The 18,973-nt window shown below is 39.1% G+C and overlaps 1 protein-coding gene across 1 annotated transcript in view; it reads right to left on the bottom strand.

Moving 5' to 3' along the window:
- The window catches only part of GRIN3A (glutamate receptor, ionotropic, N-methyl-D-aspartate 3A), a 273,430-nt gene that overhangs the window by 168,851 nt on the left and 85,606 nt on the right, over nucleotides 1-18,973 (bottom strand). The window contains exon 2 of the mRNA XM_006864707.1: nucleotides 9,671-10,275. Coding sequence (XP_006864769.1) covers nucleotides 9,671-10,275 — 605 coding nt within the window. The remainder of the gene's footprint in view (nucleotides 1-9,670; nucleotides 10,276-18,973) is intronic.

Below are 18,973 nucleotides of genomic sequence, written 5' to 3'. Positions count from 1 at the left end.
CCCTGGGATAATCTTTCAACCTTAAACCAAAATCATCCCTGAAGTCTTCTTAAAACTAAACAGTGGTTTAGGTTAACCAGTAATAAAGTTCTGCCTTGAGTTTTATGATCTTGTAAGACTTATATGTGATCAAATTGACAACAGCAACTTGAAAGATTAGATAGGAACCTTAGGGGGCAGTGAGTTTATGTTGATGGGGAGGAACAAATGAGAAAGGAGGGGTGAAAATGGTTGCACATTTAAAAAATGTAACCAGGGTCACTGAATTGTACATGTAGCAATCAGTGAATTGGTGTATGTTTTGCTGTGTATATTATCAACAACAATATAAAACATTTAAAAAATTTAAAACCTTTTTAATGTAAGATAAAAGGTTTCATTTCTTGATTTTGGAGAGGGGATGGGAGAGAGGAGGGGATTTGGGAAGAGATACATATGTTCAAAATCTCTTTGTTATCTTCATATGATTCATATCTCCCATCATGTAATAAATCTTTCAGTTGAAAACACAGATGTTGGCTGTTGGTTTTGTATATATGCCCTTTATTATGCTGAGGAATTTTCCTTCAATTCCTAGTTTGTTGAGTGTTTTTATCAGGAATGGATGTTGGATTTTGTTGAATGCCTTTTCTGCATCAATCGATAGGATCATGTAGTTCTTACCCCCCCCCCCTTTTTATATGGTGGATTACATTGATTGTTTTTCTAATGTTGAACCATCCTTGCATCCCTGATATAAATACCACTTGGTCATGATGCATTATTTTTTTGTTCTGTTCCTGAATTCTATTGGCCAAGATTTTGTTGAGAAATTTTGTATCAATATTCATGAGGGATATTGGTCTATAATTTTCTTTCTTAGTGATGTCCTTACCTGGTTTTGCTATGAGGGTTATGCTTGCTTCATAAAATGTATTAGGGAATTTTCCATCCTTTTCTATATTCTGGAACTTGACCATACTTATGCATGTTGTTGTTGTTGTTATGTGTCTGGAGTTGGTTCTAACTCATAGAGATTTATGGATGTAGTAGCTCAAAATATCAACTGAGAGGGAAGGAGTCTTCATCCGACCACTTCTGTACACAGGGGTGATAGCAACGGGCAACTTAGACATTGGCTACCTAAAATGGGAGGGGGGTACTATAAAGGGGCAAAATGATGGCTTTACAAGTTTTCAAGTTTAGTTTTAGAGTGTGTGGGTGATGGTAGACTCCCCACTGAATAGTTTTCATCTTGTCTAAGTGGGTCTGGTAAAAGAAGATGGGGATAAGATTCTTATGATTCAATGGTGAGTAATTGCTATCATGACTAATTGTGATTGTCACAACTGTAAAGGTAGAAGTTTTGTAACAAAAAATGTGGAGTAGCTAATCTTACAATCCAGGAATACAGGACCCTAGAACCATCCAGGGAGAAGAGCTTAAACAGAATGTGGGACCCTATCCAAAAAAGCAGTGACACCAGAGATGGAGGCAGAGATGAAGATATATATAGAGAGAGCAGCTGAGGACTCTAGACTCATGGAAAAAGGAAGGCTGTGTACTGGTGGCCAGGAGGCTGGCTTGCAGGATGTGTCCTTTGGTTGTTTAAATGATTAGATATTCTTGAGTGTTTTGGTGTACATTTCTAGCCCCCACCAACCCCAAAACGAAAAACAAAACAAAAAAACAGATGGACTATAAACAAATACTGTTGAATGTTGAGGCACAGTTGGGATTGTAACCATTGCAGTGAAACAATGAGTGTAAAACTGATATTCTCCCATGTAAACTATCACACAATTCACAATAAAAATAAAATAAAACAAACAAACAAAATGCTCAGATGTAAGATTCATTACAGGATGGCAGATATGAATCATATGGTCTATAGTAGTAATCAAGGAATCCTGGTGTGGTGCTGCAGATTAATGTGCTGGACTACAATGTCAGTTTGAACCACAAGGTTGGTGGTTCACGCTCACCAGCCACTCCTCAGAAACCTATACCTGGTTGCTATGAGTTGGGACTGACTCATTGGCACTTAACAACAACAACATAGTAGTCAAAGTTCTATAATAATCACAAACTCTCCCTTACATTGTTTTCTTCTGCTCTTTATCATTGAAGAGCTCCAAACAATTCCTTTGTACGCATTTTCTCTTCAAATAGTATTAATGTCTTTTAGAAATCTTGCTGGTTGGTAACCACCAACCATGGAGTCATGGAGTCAGTTCAGATTTACAGTGACCCTGTATAAGGTTTCCAAGGCTGTAAATCTTTATGGGAGCAGGAAGTCTCATCTTTCTCCCGTGGAACTGCTGGTGGTTTCCAACTGCTGTTTCATAACACTGTGCTATCCACCCTATTTTTTAAAAATTCTGACATTTCACAACCTCCATAGACTTCTCCATTTTCATGAATTATTAGATATTTATGTGTATATTTTGATCCATAGGTGATTTTCCTACCTTCAGGATACTTTCCCAATTCCTCTCACACCTAAATTATTGTCAGTTTCTGTCTCCTTATTTTTGTCGTAGTCTAAATTATTTCCCCTTCCCGAGCATTCTTACAGTTTCTGGCATGAATGTTAGTCTGCAGTTATGTCATTAGTCTTTTTTCCTCTTATTTCATTTTTCTTTTCTTCTTCTTCCTTCCTCTTTTCCTTTTGGCAGACTTTGTATTAATATTCCGTCCTGTCATTTAGCTCTCAACTACCCCTATTTAATTGACCTACCTTGTTGTTGTTATTCAACACCCATCCCACAACCCTCTCAAATCCATCTTATTAATGTCCCTTTATTTTTTTCAATGTCTCTTTTACCATCCAGCCGTTTTCTCACAGCCCTGGGGACATTTCTTTGTTAGTCTGGCCACTTGTCATTAATTCAGCTTTCACTTTGTCGCCTGTTTCACGGAAGCAGGTCCCTCTGGTATCTGCCTGCTTTTAATGTTAATGTGAATTTGTCTGTTTTAGCCACAGACTCTTTCTACAGTCCAAGTCTGTAAGAAGATGTTACTTTGATTTTAGTCTCCACAAAGGGGTGGTTCTACAAATTAGGTAATAAATGTAGATTATTCCTTAAACTACTTGTAAAATGACCCACTCACTGACTGTCCTCTATAATAGGGAGCCCTGAAGTATAATAAGTTCTGGTGGTGCAATGGTTAAGCACTCACTGAAAGATTAGTGGTTTGAATCTATTTAGTGGCTCAATGAGAGAAAGACCTGGCGAGTTACCCTTGTAAAGGTTGCGGCTACTGTGTGTCCTGGAGTCAGTTCCAAATCACAGCAACACTGTACAGGGTTTCCAAGGCTGTAAACCTTTACAGAAGCAGAAAGCTTCATCTTTTAACCTCGGAGCAACTGGTAGATTCCAAGCGCTGACCTTGCAGTTAGAAGCCCAGAGTGAAGTCCACTATGCTACCAAGGCTCCTTCTTGTAAAGATTGTAACCGAGAAAAGTCATAGCACAATGCTACTCTGTCACATGGGCTCGCTATTAGTTGAAAGTGAGTAAGTAGATGACACTTAACAACAACAATCCTGAAGCCAAAATTTTGGCTTTTTGGATGATAAGATCATTGAGGCCATAGGTTTAGACATTTATCTCCACATTCTAAGTGCCATATCTTACAAGCTTTTACCATTAGAAATGAACAAATCCCCTTTCCCAGTACACTGCTTCATAATATTGCAGACTATCAGCTAACATAGACTTCAGTACTCATCTAAGTATGTATTGGAGTGAGTGATGTTTGAATCTTAGGCACAGTATAGTGCCTGACCAGAGTAACTGTATGGTAAGTGCAATTAAGCACATGTTTTCTGCTCAAATCTGACATGTATCTCCTAAAGAACTGTTCATCACTCTGCCAGAAGAATGGGGTTCAATCAACCAGGAAACATTTGCATTTGCAATTTACAGATTGTTTGAAGCATTAAAATTCCAATACATTTTCCCCAGAGTAATGGATAGTATCAAAATAAAATTAATTCTCCGCGGAGCCTCTCTAGTGATAAGGAATTTAATAGGAATTGGTAATTGCTAAATTCTAATCCTCTGAGCAGAGGATCCTACACATTTGAATCATTTTAACATCTTTTTAAAATAAGACTCCACTTTTAAAGAGATTTCTAGCCATTTATGGGCACAGCAATTCAACATGATAATATACATGTGCACATACATATAAATCATTTGAGTGTGTGCTTTATCGATAGCTGCCAAATTTAGTTGATTGCGAGGAAAACTGTAGGGTGGAAAGAGAGCTCCTGTTTTGCTTGATCTTTCTCCAACAGGAAAAAAAATACTAATCTATGTGAGTCATTCTGTTTTAATCTACATTTTTGGGCCGTATTTGGGAGTGTCATTGCATTAAGAAATCAAACACTCAGATGTGACACTCTCTTTTCTTGTTTCCACGTGGCACAAAAGAAACTGCACTTTTTCTCTTTGCATTTTCTTCACCCATGTGGTAGTTCTATATGTTTCATATTCGTTGGTTCTTTGTTACGAACTTTGACTCTTCTCCACAATCATGGTCTATGCCCATTCTTTGGAGTACTCCTAGTCACTCTGGGTAATAAACCAGTTAACATTAAGACAATGCTGATTCATGCTGGCTAATATGCGTCAGAGTAGAACTGTGCTTCATAGAGTTTCAATAGTTGATTTCTTAGAAGTAAACAACCAGACCTTTCTTCTGAGTTACTTCTGGGTAAACTCCAAATCCCAACCTGTTTGTTGGTTAGCAGTCAAGTATATTAACATTTCACTGATTCCAATCTGAGTAATGCTCCTACTTAATTCATGCTGGCTCTCTGAATCTGGTCCTATTGCCTGTCCAGGTGACTAATGTCCTTTTCAGTGCTACCCTGGCCTACCCCTGATAATGGGGCTTTATGCTTATTAGTGAAGCATCCTTCTGAAGAATTGAGGGTCTGGAAATTGAAGTGGTCTTGAGAGACAGATCTAGACTACAGAGTAGAGCTGCATGGCTGTCCTCTAGCGCCTCTTTCTTTTTTGAGACATCTCCAAATTTTACAGGACACGCATACAAAGTACCAAAGTTGACAAAACAATTTTCTCCCAAGCAAATGAAAACTTGGAAAGTTTCCTAATTTGACAAGCCTCCTGTGTAAAATCTGCTGTATCTGGTATTCTAGATTTAATCACTTTGAGCTGTGTTCATCAAAATAGGGTCCTGAGGGAAGATACATTTGTCAGCATCACTTATTTGTGGCCCCCCTGACTTAGTGAAAATTTTAGATTCAGCTCTTGGCATCATGAGTGACAGACATGCTAAAAAGAATGTCAGCCAAATTAGTTTAGTGGAAGGGTTTCCTATTGGAAACATCTAGAAACACATACCTTATGTCCTTGAGCTTAACTGAGGCATGTGTTTTTTAGATGCACCAACTCATTGGTAACCCAAAGTAGAGAATGCTAATTTACGAGTAACAGCTAAGTCACTCCACAAACAATAAGGCATCTTGGGGCTGCAGGGAGCCAATATCATTAGTATCCTGGTTTCCAGGTTCTGTGCAGCTACCATTTTTTAAGTACGTGTAGAAACACACAGACTAACGAATTTGGCTTGGTTAGAGGGCCTTGTGGCAACAAACTCAGACTTGAGTAATCATGCCTCTTAATTATATAACTTATGGTCTAAAGAATACAAGTTACAAAATAACAGGGCTCCAATAAAGAAACGGAGTCCTGGTGTGGTGCTGTGGGTTAATGTGCCAGACTGCAAAGCCATTTGAACTGCAAGGTCAGTGGTCGACCCTATACAGGGTCTCTATGGGTCGGAACCAACTCGACAGCACTTAACAACAACAACAAAAATAAAGAAAGATTCTGAAAGAACCTGAGACTAGAATTGAGATAAATTGGTCTAAATATTTTTCTACAAGATAATAACTAAATGACCTTAGGCATGCCATGTAACTGTTTCAGGTAGTAATCTGTTTGAACCACAAGGTCAGCAGTTCAAGCTCACCAGCCACACCTGAAATCTCTATACAGGGTCACTGTGAATTGGAACTGACTCAATGATACTTAACAACAACAAGAATTTAAAAAAAAAAAAATTTAAATTTGAGCCATATTTATTTATTTTTAAATGTTTTATTGTGAATTATGTAATAGTTTACATGTGAGAACATTAGCTTTACATTCACCCTATCCTATATCATTTAATTACCATGATTACCATCCCCTCCATGCATTGTCAACCAGCCAAAGGGTACACCCCGCAGGCCTGCCCCTTGGTCATCAGCACACAGCCCCTCTCCCTCTCTGGATCTAGAGTCCCTGGCTGCTCCAACTCTCCACTTCATCGTCTCTGCCTCCATCTCTGGTGTCACTGTTTCTCTGGACAACAACAATTCTTATAGATAAGGAAATGAAAGTTCAAAGATTTTAAACAACTCTTTCAGGATCACAAAGCCAGTAGATTATAGTGATGAGGGGCAGGGATATCCAATAGAATTATATCCTTTAGCCTCAAGTCGTTCTGGAAATCATCTAATGTCCAGGGATGTAGTCTGTCACGAGAAATGATTTTTATATTCTAAAAGCCTGTACTGAAAATGCCATGTTTTTTGGTGATTTTATTAGCATTTAAAAATGTTAACAATTCTGTCAGTGCAAACCAAAAATGATTATGTGAAAAATGAAAGCTTGCATAACTCTGACATCCTCCTTTCATGCCTCATTATCCTCAGGGCTTTCATTATGCAGTGAGGAAGTAGGGTCAGGTTCGCAAAATTTAGGAACAATTAAGAAAATTACTGTATGCAGATGTGACTTATGGGCTGAGGATAACTAACTTTCTAAAAGATCACATTAAACAAAATAAATAAGGATGCTGAAAAATCCACAGATGTTTCATGGCTTAAGTCAGCTTTTCAGCTATTCATTATAATGATTCCTTCTAGGATTTTGCCCACTTCCCTTGACCCCTTGCCAAACACTTTGAAACTTTCTCTTTGACTGCATTCCACAGGGAGTTTAAGAAGTCCTGTGTATATTTTCTGAAGTTCTTTGAGTTCAGTTCTCAAACATGTCTATGGGGAAGAAAAGATTGCCACTGACCCGTATACATTGTGATTTGTTGCTAGGCTCGAAACCTCGCGTTCCTTTGAAACTTCCCAAGTTTATTTCAAGAATAAGCAACATGCAGAAACTGCAATGAGGATAGAGGTTACTCACTAACCTAGCATCCAGCACAAAAAAGAAGAACATTTATAAGGCCTAAACATAGTAATCTTAAAATTTAAACAGTATTTTATTTATCTATCAACTACCCATTTTTCTTCAACAACAGTAGATGATGGGGGATGTCAATAAAATATAAAGTTTCCTTTCCTTCCTCCAATGCCAATTTCAATAACTATCTATTAAGTGTCTGCTATAACGCCAGGTGTCAGATTAGGCAGAATAATAGTGTCTCTGCTTAGTATAATTTATATTCTAGTTCAGCAGTCAGACACATAGACAGATAATGATGATGAAATGGGCTAAGTACCATTATATAATTTCATGTGCAAAATGCCATGGGACCGTGTGGAAGGAGGCATAGCATTTAATATAAATTACATCTTGAGGTACTTGAAAAGTTTCACCTTTTTAAAATGAACCCCTCCCGAAGGTGAATTGTACTGTTAACCACAAGATTGGCTGTTCAAATCTACTAGGCGATCCTCAGAAACCCTATACAGGATTATTCTGAGTCAGAACTGACTGGACAGCACTTAACAACAACAAGGTATATATACCTAAGTCAACAGATACTTCTCTCTGTAGTTCCTAAACATTTTTAAGATCCAAAGAAAACCATTTTCTTCTATTCTCCATTTTTCATAAGCCAGAAAGAAACTGAATAACTTAATGTAGTTTTCAAAAGTGATCTTCTTACATCTGTCTCTTCTTTCTGTCCTTCCAAAATAATGACTACTAGAAATTATAAATCCTGGTTTTGCTATTATGTTTGTTGAAAAGGACAATATTCTTTTCCTAAGATAAAATCATGAGCCTCAATTATGTGCTTTTAAATAATTAGTGGATCAGATCTGAATCACTCCTATCAAAAAAAAAAGATGCATTGACTTAAATTTTGAGGAAATTTAATTATGATAGGGAGAATAATAGAAAGTTCAGATACTGATAGAACATCTATTTTGATCATTAGTAGATCCCCAATAAATGAATTTTGAATTATTGTATTTTATTAACAATAATCCTTAAGGAGTTTATAAATCATACCTTGCACATAGTAGGTATTCAATACAACACATAATTAAATGAAAATACTTATGACATCCTCAGTCATTACCAAATAGTCATATCCTTTATATAGGTAAGATACTGTGGGTCGTTCTTGGGTTCCTCCACACAGTACAATCAGATAGATGGTCCTGTGCTCTGAAGGTTGCCTAAAATGAGGCCTAGGTGAGAGCTAAGCATTCACTTCTGAAACAGCAGCAATGCTCTAACTTGGCCTCTCTTCCTATAGGTGGCCCTTTCCAGAAGAAATTCTAGATTCCTGAAAAATATCCTTTAAGGATATTCCTATTAACCCAGGGATCATGAAAATTGTTTCCATATGATGAGTTATTCTTTAATTTAAGTGAGGTTTTTTGTTTTGTTTTAATTCTAGCTCTGAAACAGTTTGAAACTAGAGAAGCAAGATATATAATTCAGGATAGTAATGATGATGGTGATAATAATAATAATGGCATTTTTGTGGTGTTTGTGGTACATTCTCTCCCTTTCTATGTCTCTCTATTTACCTATGTATATTTCCAATCTATTACAATAACTCCATAGGCAATAGGTTCTACTGCTATATCCATTGTTCCTAAAGGATACTAAGGCTTTGAAAAGCTACGTACTTACATACTTTAACCAAGTCACACAAGTAGTAAGTGGCAGAGCTGAAATTCAAGCTCACATTGACTCCAGAGCCCATGCCTTTAGACACTATACTACCTTAAGCACTAAAGCCTGGGAAGAGAGAGAGAAGTCCATTTGCAGTTTGCCTCATTATTTTTAATTTTTAATCTCTTTAGATCATGTAGAGATTTACAGAGATTTGTCCAAGTCTATAGATATGGGAGAATATAAGCAGAAAAGTAGCAATGGTTATGCATCTGCTATGAGCCACACATAGTGCTAGGTACTTTTCACATATAATTTCATGACATAAAATATTATAACATCTCAAGCTATTCAGTAGGATCCTGGTTTACTAATTAGAAAACAGGCTCAGAACATTTAAATAACTTCCTAAAAATTCATAATTTTAAGCAAAGATTTAAAAGCAGGACTGAGAGTTTCCCCACTACCCTATATGTTTACAAACCTGTAGATCAAATTAGAGACTATGTAACAAAACATCCCCTCTGACAAATTACTAGTGTTTAAAGTTACTTAAAAGCCCTGGTGTGGCACCGTAGGATAAGCACTGGACTGCTAAAAGGAAGATCACCAGTTCAAACCCACCAGACACTCTCAGAAACCCTGTAGAGGGTTGCTATGAGTTGGAACCAACTTGAAAGCACACAACAACAACAACAAAGTTACTTAGCGTCGAGATTTTCGCAAAAGGGACAGGTAAGGACATTTTACTTCCTGTCATAGCCCTATGAATAGGAAGGCCGACCAGGTTGGACATCCTACCTTGATAAATACTGTCCTGAAGTGAGATTTGCAGTTTTCACATCCATGCAGTTCATTGTGCTGGGAATGAGAGCAAGCTCTGGCCGGATCATGGTGGCTGTGGCTACAGCGCGTGCCACTAGCTCCATGGCATCTTGTACATAGTACTCGAAGACAGACTGTGTTGTTTTTCCATGAGCAATGAGTCCTAAGGGTAGACCTTCTGTCCTCAGTTCTTCCACATTCTGGGAATCCCCCAGCACCCAGTGAAGTTCGAGGGGCATGACCCCAAAGTGGGTGATGATTTCAAAAATCTGCCGGATACTTTCCATGTCGCAGCCAAACATCACCATTGTGGATGTGCTGTTCTTAATGCTCTGAAGCTGGACTTGCAGGAAGCTCAAGAGGGCCTCGGTGGAGGAGAGATTGGTGGTGATGTTGATGATAGCCCCGAGGTGGAACTTGGAATTATTCTGGGTAAGGAGGAGGAAGTCAGTGATGTTCCAGTCTTCCTGGCACAGCAGCAAGCTAAAATTGTACCAGTTGTTCATAGTCAGGATTGAGACAGTGACATCAGCATCAGAACTTAATGAATTTTCTAAACTCAGTTGTAGGTGAAGGGGATTCTGTATTTAAAGATAGGAAAAAGAAGAGTTAGAATGCATTGACCAAAGACTTAAACAGACAGTATTTAAAAATGACTACTTCCTACACATCATTATCTTTTATTTTTTTCTTGTCATATTCAAATGTCCCTGGGAGAAAATTTCCATTATTGGGAAAGCGTTGCTTCTTGTCAAATGAAACTACTAATTACTTAAGGCTAATTCACTGATGGAGTCCTAGTGCGGTGCTGTAGAATAAGAACTGAATCACGAGGTCAGTTTGAAATGCAAGGTTGGCAGTCCAAATCCACCGCCGCTCCTCAGAAACCCTGTACAGGGTCGCTATGAGTCACAACGGACTCGATGGCACTAAAACAAGTCACTGATAGTTTTTGCTTGGAGTACCAGAGGACAGAAGGTTTTTGATGTAAATGTCTGAGGTGACACAATCATACATTTAGTCTTAGATTTTTTTTTTTTATCAAACTTGTCTACTTTCACATAGACCCCTCTATGCATCACATTTCTTAAGATCATTGTTATTAACTCTACTCTCAGGTAAAATAATGGAAAGCAATTGCTTTTGTTTTCTTTGAAAATTAATCACAGAGAAATCTGAACCTAACGCAGGTACTTGTATAAGGACTCAATTGAAAATGGATGTAACATGGTTTCCGAACCCTTTTCTAGTCCCTTCCTGAGATAATCAGCAATATATCAATCAAGATGAAATGGTGAGTACCATATTGAAGCCTCAATTACCTATATACTCAGCCTGAATCCTGCTGTGAAAGGTGTGTCATTTAAACCCATTCATGAAACTTCCACCTACTATTTCACCTACTTATGGAATTCACCAGCTCAGGAAAGAAAAATATCATAATCTGATTTGAAAAGTACAGTTATTAATCATAAAACTGAAATGGAAATAATCTTTCAATAAGTAAATTTAATTGCTCTTCTTGCGTCAGAACTTTGATGTATTTATTTATAACACTGACATCCTGAGACTGTTTACTACAATGCTCTACATATCTTGTTGTTGTTGTTGTTGTTAAGTGTCTTCGAGTTTGTTCCGACCCATCTACATGTCTTAGAGCCACAATAAATATTGATTAAATTGAACTAAATAGGTTTCCATTTGTGAAAATTTACCCAGCATTTAGGTCAATAATATGTGTAAATAAAGGAAGAGACCTTTCACGGTCAGGTATCAGACTCCTGTACTAAAGGAAAGAAAGGTAAACTCTCCTCCCCCTAAAAACTGTAGCAAGAAACAAGATTTGAGTAGAGCTTTGAATAGAACATGGAATGAACATTCCAAAGAGGAAAACTATGCCCCAAGGCAGGAAACAAGAGCAATCCCATACGTTCATAAGATACAAACAGCAAACCCAGAACCATGGAGTTGATTCTGACACACAGTGACTCTGGAGGACAACTTTGCAATGATTACGGAAGTAGACTGCCACATCTTTCTCCTTCAGAGCTTCTGGGGGGGTGGGGGTGGGGGTCCAACCACCAGCCTTTCAGTCAGTAGCCCAGTGCTTAACCTCTATGCCACCAGGGCTCCTTGGGTGGTAAGATAAGAGTCTAGAAATGTAGTGTGAATTTTAACTATTATGCTTTCAAATTAACCTTCTGAGCAGGGCTTTTTGAGAATTATCTGTGGGCAGCATTCAGTAGGAAGAGGGAAAACAGCTTTTCAGGATCTACATCAGGATCAAAGAGAGCTGAAATTAACGTTGGTAATGGTACGGATAGTGAGGGATTTTTTTTTTTTTTAATTAAAATGGATTTAGTGACAATTGTGGATGTGGGAGGCAAGGGAGAAGGGAGAGATCAAAACCCAGGAGACAGCTCCGGAAGCTGGTTTTTGGCTTCTAGACAAGGTCTGGAGGTAAGAGGTTTGTCCTTCATTTCCTCATTCCTACTTTGGGTCTATATAGTTTATTGCAGAGGGTTCCTTCTGTCTTCCTCGTTTAGATTCTTTCCTTTTTTTATTTACTCCACTGTCTTCACCAGCATCTCAAAGCAAAGAATAATGTAACGCAAGTTATACATGTAGTTGGAAGGAACAAATTATTCCTGTTTTCTTGGCCTCTGCTCCCTATTCTGCTGCCAGTTGTCTTTCTAAAATACAAATATGACCATGTCATGCTTCTGCATCACAGCCCCTGAATCACCCAAAGAACACATTTCAAAATCGGTAGCATGACTTAAAAGGTCATTCCTTGTCTGCAGCTAGGAGTCCTGGTGTGGCTTTGTAGGATAAGCACTTGACCATAACGTTGGTTCGAATCTCAAGGTTGGTGGTTCAAACTCACCAGTCACTCCTCGGAAACCCTATACAGGATCGCTACGTATCCTGTATGCGACTATGAGTCAGAAATGACTTTATACACTTAACAACAATAGTCTTCAGCTTTACTTCCAGCACCCCCAAATACATCAAGGGGAGTCACACTGCACAGTTTGTTTTTCCGGTATTGTTATTGTTAAGTGCTGTTGAGGCCACATAGCTACCCTGTATAGAGGTTCCAAGGAGCAACTGGTGAGTTTGAACCGCCAGCCTTGTGGTTCAAACTGATCTTGGGGTTCAAAGTGACATTTTGATCCAGAGCATTGACCAGTAGCACTACAGCAGGACTCACACATGAGAGACACATGTTTCCACACCTAGGCATGTGTGACTATGCTGACTGACCCCCTCCTGCAGGGAAGAGATTTGCCTGCATTCTTACTCAAGAGCTTCAGACCTCTGCTAGCCTATGCAGATTTCCAGACTGTTGTTGTTGTTGAATTTATTGTTTACTAATGATTCCGCTAAGGAGCTCTGGTAGCGTAGTGGTTACGAATTGGGCTGCAAACCTTAAGGTCAGTGGTTTGAAACTACCAGCCGCTCCGCGGGAGAAAGATGAGGCTTTCTACTCCCGTAAGGATTTACACCCTCGGAAACCCTGTACAGGGTCGCTATGGGTCGGCTCCGACTCGAAGGCACTTAACAACAACAATGATTCCGTTGCTGATAATTTTCTTTTTCACAATACTTCCCACAATGGTGAATTTGGTTTTCATTTGTTTGTTGCATTTATCTCCTCTGACTACTGACCTGCAGAATAAATCATCTGCATCTGTGTCTTGGGGACACTCGGTCCATCTCACTACCACAGAACTCCTCACACTATAGTGTAACTATTTGGCCAAATATTGACCTTGCACACTAGCCTAGAAACTTCCTGAAGAGCCTTTCTCAACATTCTCATCTAGTACAGTTAGCAACTAACTAGAGATTATTAGTTATTTATTGTTAAGTGCCATCAAGTCAGTTCTAACTCCTGGTGGTGGTTATGTGGAGTCAGTTCCGACTCACAGCGACCCTGCATGGGGTTTCCAAGGCTGTAAATCTTTCCAGAAGCAGAAGTCTCATCTTTCTCCCATGGAGCAGCTGGTAGTTTTGAACTGCTGATCTTGAGGCTCACAGCCCGATTCGTAACTACTACGCTACCAGAGCTCTTTTACTAGCGACCCTGTACAGGGTTATCAAGGGGAAGCTGGGGGGTTTGAACTGCCAACTTTGCAGTTAGCAGTCCAGTGCTTATCCTACGGTGCCTCTGGTTAGGATTCCTAACCAGAGGTTGTATTTATCAAATGGAATGTCTCTTTTGTTCACAAGCCTTGGGCTACAGTTATCATCTGTACTGAAAGGCTGGAGAGGAAACCATTTGTAGCAGAGCTTTAAGATACCGTGTGTCCCTAGATAGCATAAAGCCGCATCCAACAACTGCCGCTGGAGAAACGCACTAAATCAGTGTGAGGCACAAGCTGCAGTGGAGGCAGGGTGGGAATGTTCTCCACTAGCTGAACAGAGGAATGAAATTAAGATGCTCAGATTAAGCATTTAGCACCAGAGAGAAACAGATGAATCTGATGAGACAGAGAAAGAGAGACATGAGGGTGAAATGTGAATTGAACTGAATGATAATGATTAATCTACATAATTATACCAATTCCTAAAAATAAATCTATTGCGAAATTGCAGATGTTGCTGTCAATCCTTTCACAGACATAAAGGGCCAAATTCTTCAAACAAATATTTACTTACACAGTAGTTTGGAGACAACTAGTTAAATACCATTTCTGCAGCAGCCTCAGATACAGCATCTGTCAATTCCTCCCCATATACTGAGAAAGGCACACACAAATAAAGATAGAAAAATTTATATCAGTAAAATTCAAAGCTGATTGTAAAACTTGTGCCAAAATCCAGGTCAAAATTAAACAAGACCTATGAAAGCAAAATGGAATTCTGGCGTGGTGCTGTAGGATAATGTACTAGACTGCAAGATTGATTTGAACCTCAAGGTTGGTGGTTCCGACTCATCAGCCACTCCTCGAAGACCCTATATAGGATTACTATGAGTCAAACTGACTCAGTGGCACAACAACAGCAAAAACATGGAAACAAACTGAGAACCCAAATCCGATATATGGTTTGCTGTTTGCAAGAGCAGAGCCGTGATATAAAAGAAGGTATAATGATTTTACACTTTGTTTGCCTCCTGCATCAGAGACCCAGAAACAGAATGATGCAACAAGCTGGACATCTTTTCCTACGATGCAGATAGATTGGAACTGCCTATGTCATGCATTTATTGTTGTTAAGTGCCATCGAGTCGGTTTTGACTCATAGCACTGCAGTACAGGTTTTCCAAGGAGTGGCTGGTGAATTTGAACCACCTGCCTTCTGTAGTTCAAACTGACCTTGTGGTCCTGTGCTTATCTTACAGTGCCACACCAACTGGTTTCAACTCATAGCAACCCATGCACAACAGAATTAAGTACTGTCTAGTCCTGTACCATCCTCACAATTGTTGCTATATTTGTGTCCAGTGTGTCAATCCATCTTGTTAGGGGTCTTCCTCACTTCTAAGGAGCATTCTGACTGTACAAATTTGTTCGTTCTTCTAGCAGTCCGTGGTAAAATCAATAGTCTTCGCCAACACCATGATTCAAATGCACTAATTCTTCTCTGGTCTTCCTTTTTCATTGCCCAGCATTACATTTATACAAATATATGTAAATTAAAATACATATACAAGCTCAGGAGAAGAAGACAGAGAATAAGAATTTAAATAGTACTAGTAATTCAGGTTCCCCTAAAGGATTGTATTCTTGATGTAATTCCCCAAAGCACAGGGCAGAAAGTACAGAGGGTGAGTGGCAGCATTGTTATGCACTCCTGGAATGTAATCTCAAGAAGTCAAGTTGTGAGAAATAACTCTTGTTGTCATGGTCCATTGCTGGGGACAGCACACTGAGAAGCTGAGGCCCTGTGTGACAAGATGGATGAAAATCCAAAGGGGCCCTCCTCAGAATTGCAAGCCATGGACTCTGAGGGCCAAGGAAGTGACTTCCTGAAGTCCCGGGTTCATAGGTTTTTGTGAACTCACTGGTGGGCTACCTCTGTATAATTTTCTTTGGTCTTAATGTTCATTCTATGCTTCTAACTCCAGTAACTGTAGCTTCTGAGAAAATGGTTTCTTATGTGCGTCTCTTAATGTCTCCACTGTGTTGGCAGTGCGTAAGGTCCTGGGAACAAATCTTTTTGAGGAACAAACAATAATAGCCACCTTGGATGCATGTCATAACTACATCTTGATATTAACTTAAAACATGAGCCTTTGATGTCCATATACAACAATGGGACCAAAACCTCTCTAAAGCCGAGACAGTAAAAAGTCTCCTCAGAGGACTCAGAAAGGCCAGGAACAGGTATACTGGAAGTATTGATTAAAGGACAATAGTGGCAGCCTCCTCAAAGAACCTCTGGGTATAATCAGTTTAACCCAGATGCTCCCCTTCCTCCTGGAAGTATATGGAAATGTGACGTAGCATTTAGATATAAAATCCAGAAAGAAGAAAGAATTATTAGTTGATAAATGAAGCCAGGTGTTTGAGATCTTGCTCACAAACAAAAACATGAGCTTTTGTTTGCAAAGTATACAAAGACAGCTCCCTTCAAAAACTTTACTTTAAGCCTTCTATGTCCTTTTAAATCTTTTTCACCTTTACCCATTAGAGATTAAGTGCTAAAAGCATGTTAAGTATCCTTGAGACAATTGTGATGTATATTTTAAAATTTGTTCCTGTGAATTATTGTGTCCTGTTTTGAATGATTAATCACGGTTTAGTTCTGTATTCTATTTTATCTGAATAATCATATCCTCCCTTTGTGAAAAACCCCTCCTTGAAAAAAGATAATAAAAGGCTGAGGCAGTGTGAGTGCTTCAGGCAATGCTGGATGCAATGTAAGGCTACATGCAATACTGAATGTAAAGCTGCTTGCAATGCTGAATGAGATGCTGGATGTAATGCAAGGCAATGCAGTAGACCAACCTGGCTTTCAGCTTGCATCAAATTTGTGTGTCTGTTTTTTTGTGTCCATATTGTCTCTTTGTCTCTATGCTATATCTTTCGCCTCTCAGACCTCCCAACTTTGTGCAACTCACTCTTCTGTCGAGGCAAGACTCCGACAGTCCATCTTCAGAACTAGGGAGTCCTGAGGGCAGCAAGACTGCCCTCAGTAGAGGGGAGAACTAGTTTGAGCCATGAGCAACTTTGAAAAAAGAATTCACGCATTAAGGAAATAGAGGAAGGGGGAAACTAACTTAAAATGAGAATGCTCCCAGTAAGGACTAGTTCCTGACCCTGGGAGGAGATTGTAAATGCCATAATAGCCAGTAAAAGGGAAACTAGGAGAGGGGCTTTTTTGAGACAGGGGAATAAAACTGTCTGCAGGATGGCCATACGGCAGTTCTGCCCATGTTTACTGGGTTGGACACCTGATTTTGCAAAATCAAGTAAAGAAAACCTTACTCTCACTAAAATGAGTACCGACTGGTTTACTTGAGTGTTGTCTGTTTCTCACAAAGTGAAGAGTTGAAGTAAGAGAGAGATAGATCATCCAAAGGTGAGGAAAAGGTCTCAGAGAGCCCAGAATCACTGAGAAATGTGGAGGAAGACTGCTTAACCTGCTATGGAACAAAGTGTAATTATAACTAACAAAATATGAAGGTTCCTCTGACACAAAAATCAGGCCAGAACAGTATGAAAATCTGGAAAAAGCAAAATGGCAAGGAGACCTTGACTTAGACGATAGTCAAAGATAATAGAATGAGATTTTGATAAAACAGTAATAATTTAAATGTTGTTGTTGTTGTTAATTGCTGTCAAGTCGGTTCCAACCCACAGCGACCCTGTATAGGGTTTTCAAGGAGTGGCTGGTGAGCTTGAACCACCAACCTTGTGGTTCAAGCAGACTTTGCAGTCCATCGCATTAACCCACAGCAGTATACCAGGGCTCCAATAATTAAAATAGGGAAGTACTAATAAGAAGAGGAACAGGTAAATTAATAGAACAGATGTTATCCTTACCAAACATGATCTCCTTCTCCAGCGACTGGTCCCTCCTGACAATATGTCTGAAGTATGAGAGACGAAGCTTTGGCCATCCTGGTCCCCAAGGAGCACTCTGGGTACACTTCTTCCAACACATATCTGTTGGTTCTTTTGGCAGCCCATGGCACTTTCAATATTCTCCTCCAACACCTTAACTCTAATTGAAATGTGTCAATTCTTCTACTCCAGCTTTCACATGCATATGAGGTTATTGAAAATACCAAGGTTTGGGTCAGGCGCACCTTAATCCTCAAGCTGATATCTTTGCACTTTAACACTTTAAAAAGGTCTTGTGCAGCAGATTTGCCTAATGCAATACATCGTTTGATCTCTTGACTGCTGCTTCCATTAGTGTTGATAGTTGATCCAGTAAGAATGAAGTCCTTGACAACTTCAATCTTTTCTCCATTGATAAGAATGTTGTTTATTAGACCAGTGGTGAGGATTTTTTGTTTTCTTTACAATGAGATGTAATCCATACCGAAGGCTGTGCTCTTTGATCTTCATCAGTATATATTTCAAGTCCTCTTCACTTTCAGCAAGCAAGGTTGTAGCATCTGCATATCACAGGTTGTTTAATGAGTCTTCCTCCAATCCTGATGCCACGTTTCTCTTCATATAACTCAGCTTCTTGGATTATTTGCTCAGCATACAGGTTGAATAAGTATGGTGAAAGAATAAAACCCTGTCACACACACTTCTTAATTTGAAAAAATTCAGTGTTCCCATGTTCTGGTCAAACAACTGCCTCTTGGCCTAGGTACAGATTCCTCATGCGCACAATTAAGTGTTCCAGAATACTCACACTTTGCAATGTTGTCCATAGCTTGTCATAATCCACACAATCAAAAGTCTTTGCATAGTTATTAAAGCACAGGTAAACATCTTTCTGTTATTTTCTGCTTTCAGCCAAGATCCATCGGACATCAGCAATGATATCCCTCATTTCATGGCCTCTTCTGAATCCGGCTTGAACCTCTAGAAGTTCTCGGACAATGTATGCTTGTAGCTGTTTCTGTATTACCTTTAGTAAAACTTTACTCGCATGTGACATCAAAGAGATGTCTGATGATTTCCGCATTCCATTGGGTCACCTCTCTTTGGAATGGGCACAAATATGCATCTGTTCCAATCATTTGTCCAGCTTGTCATCTTCCAAATTTCTTGGCATAGACAAGGGAGTACCTCACTTTCTTGAAATATTTCAATTTTTATTCCATCAATTCCTGGTGTCTTGTTCTTTGCCAATTCCTTCAGT

This window comes from Chrysochloris asiatica, unplaced genomic scaffold (assembly GCF_000296735.1).
Source record: "Chrysochloris asiatica unplaced genomic scaffold, ChrAsi1.0 scaffold00069, whole genome shotgun sequence".
NCBI lineage: Eukaryota > Metazoa > Chordata > Mammalia > Afrosoricida > Chrysochloridae > Chrysochloris > Chrysochloris asiatica.
This window is presented reverse-complemented; position numbering and strand designations above follow the sequence as displayed.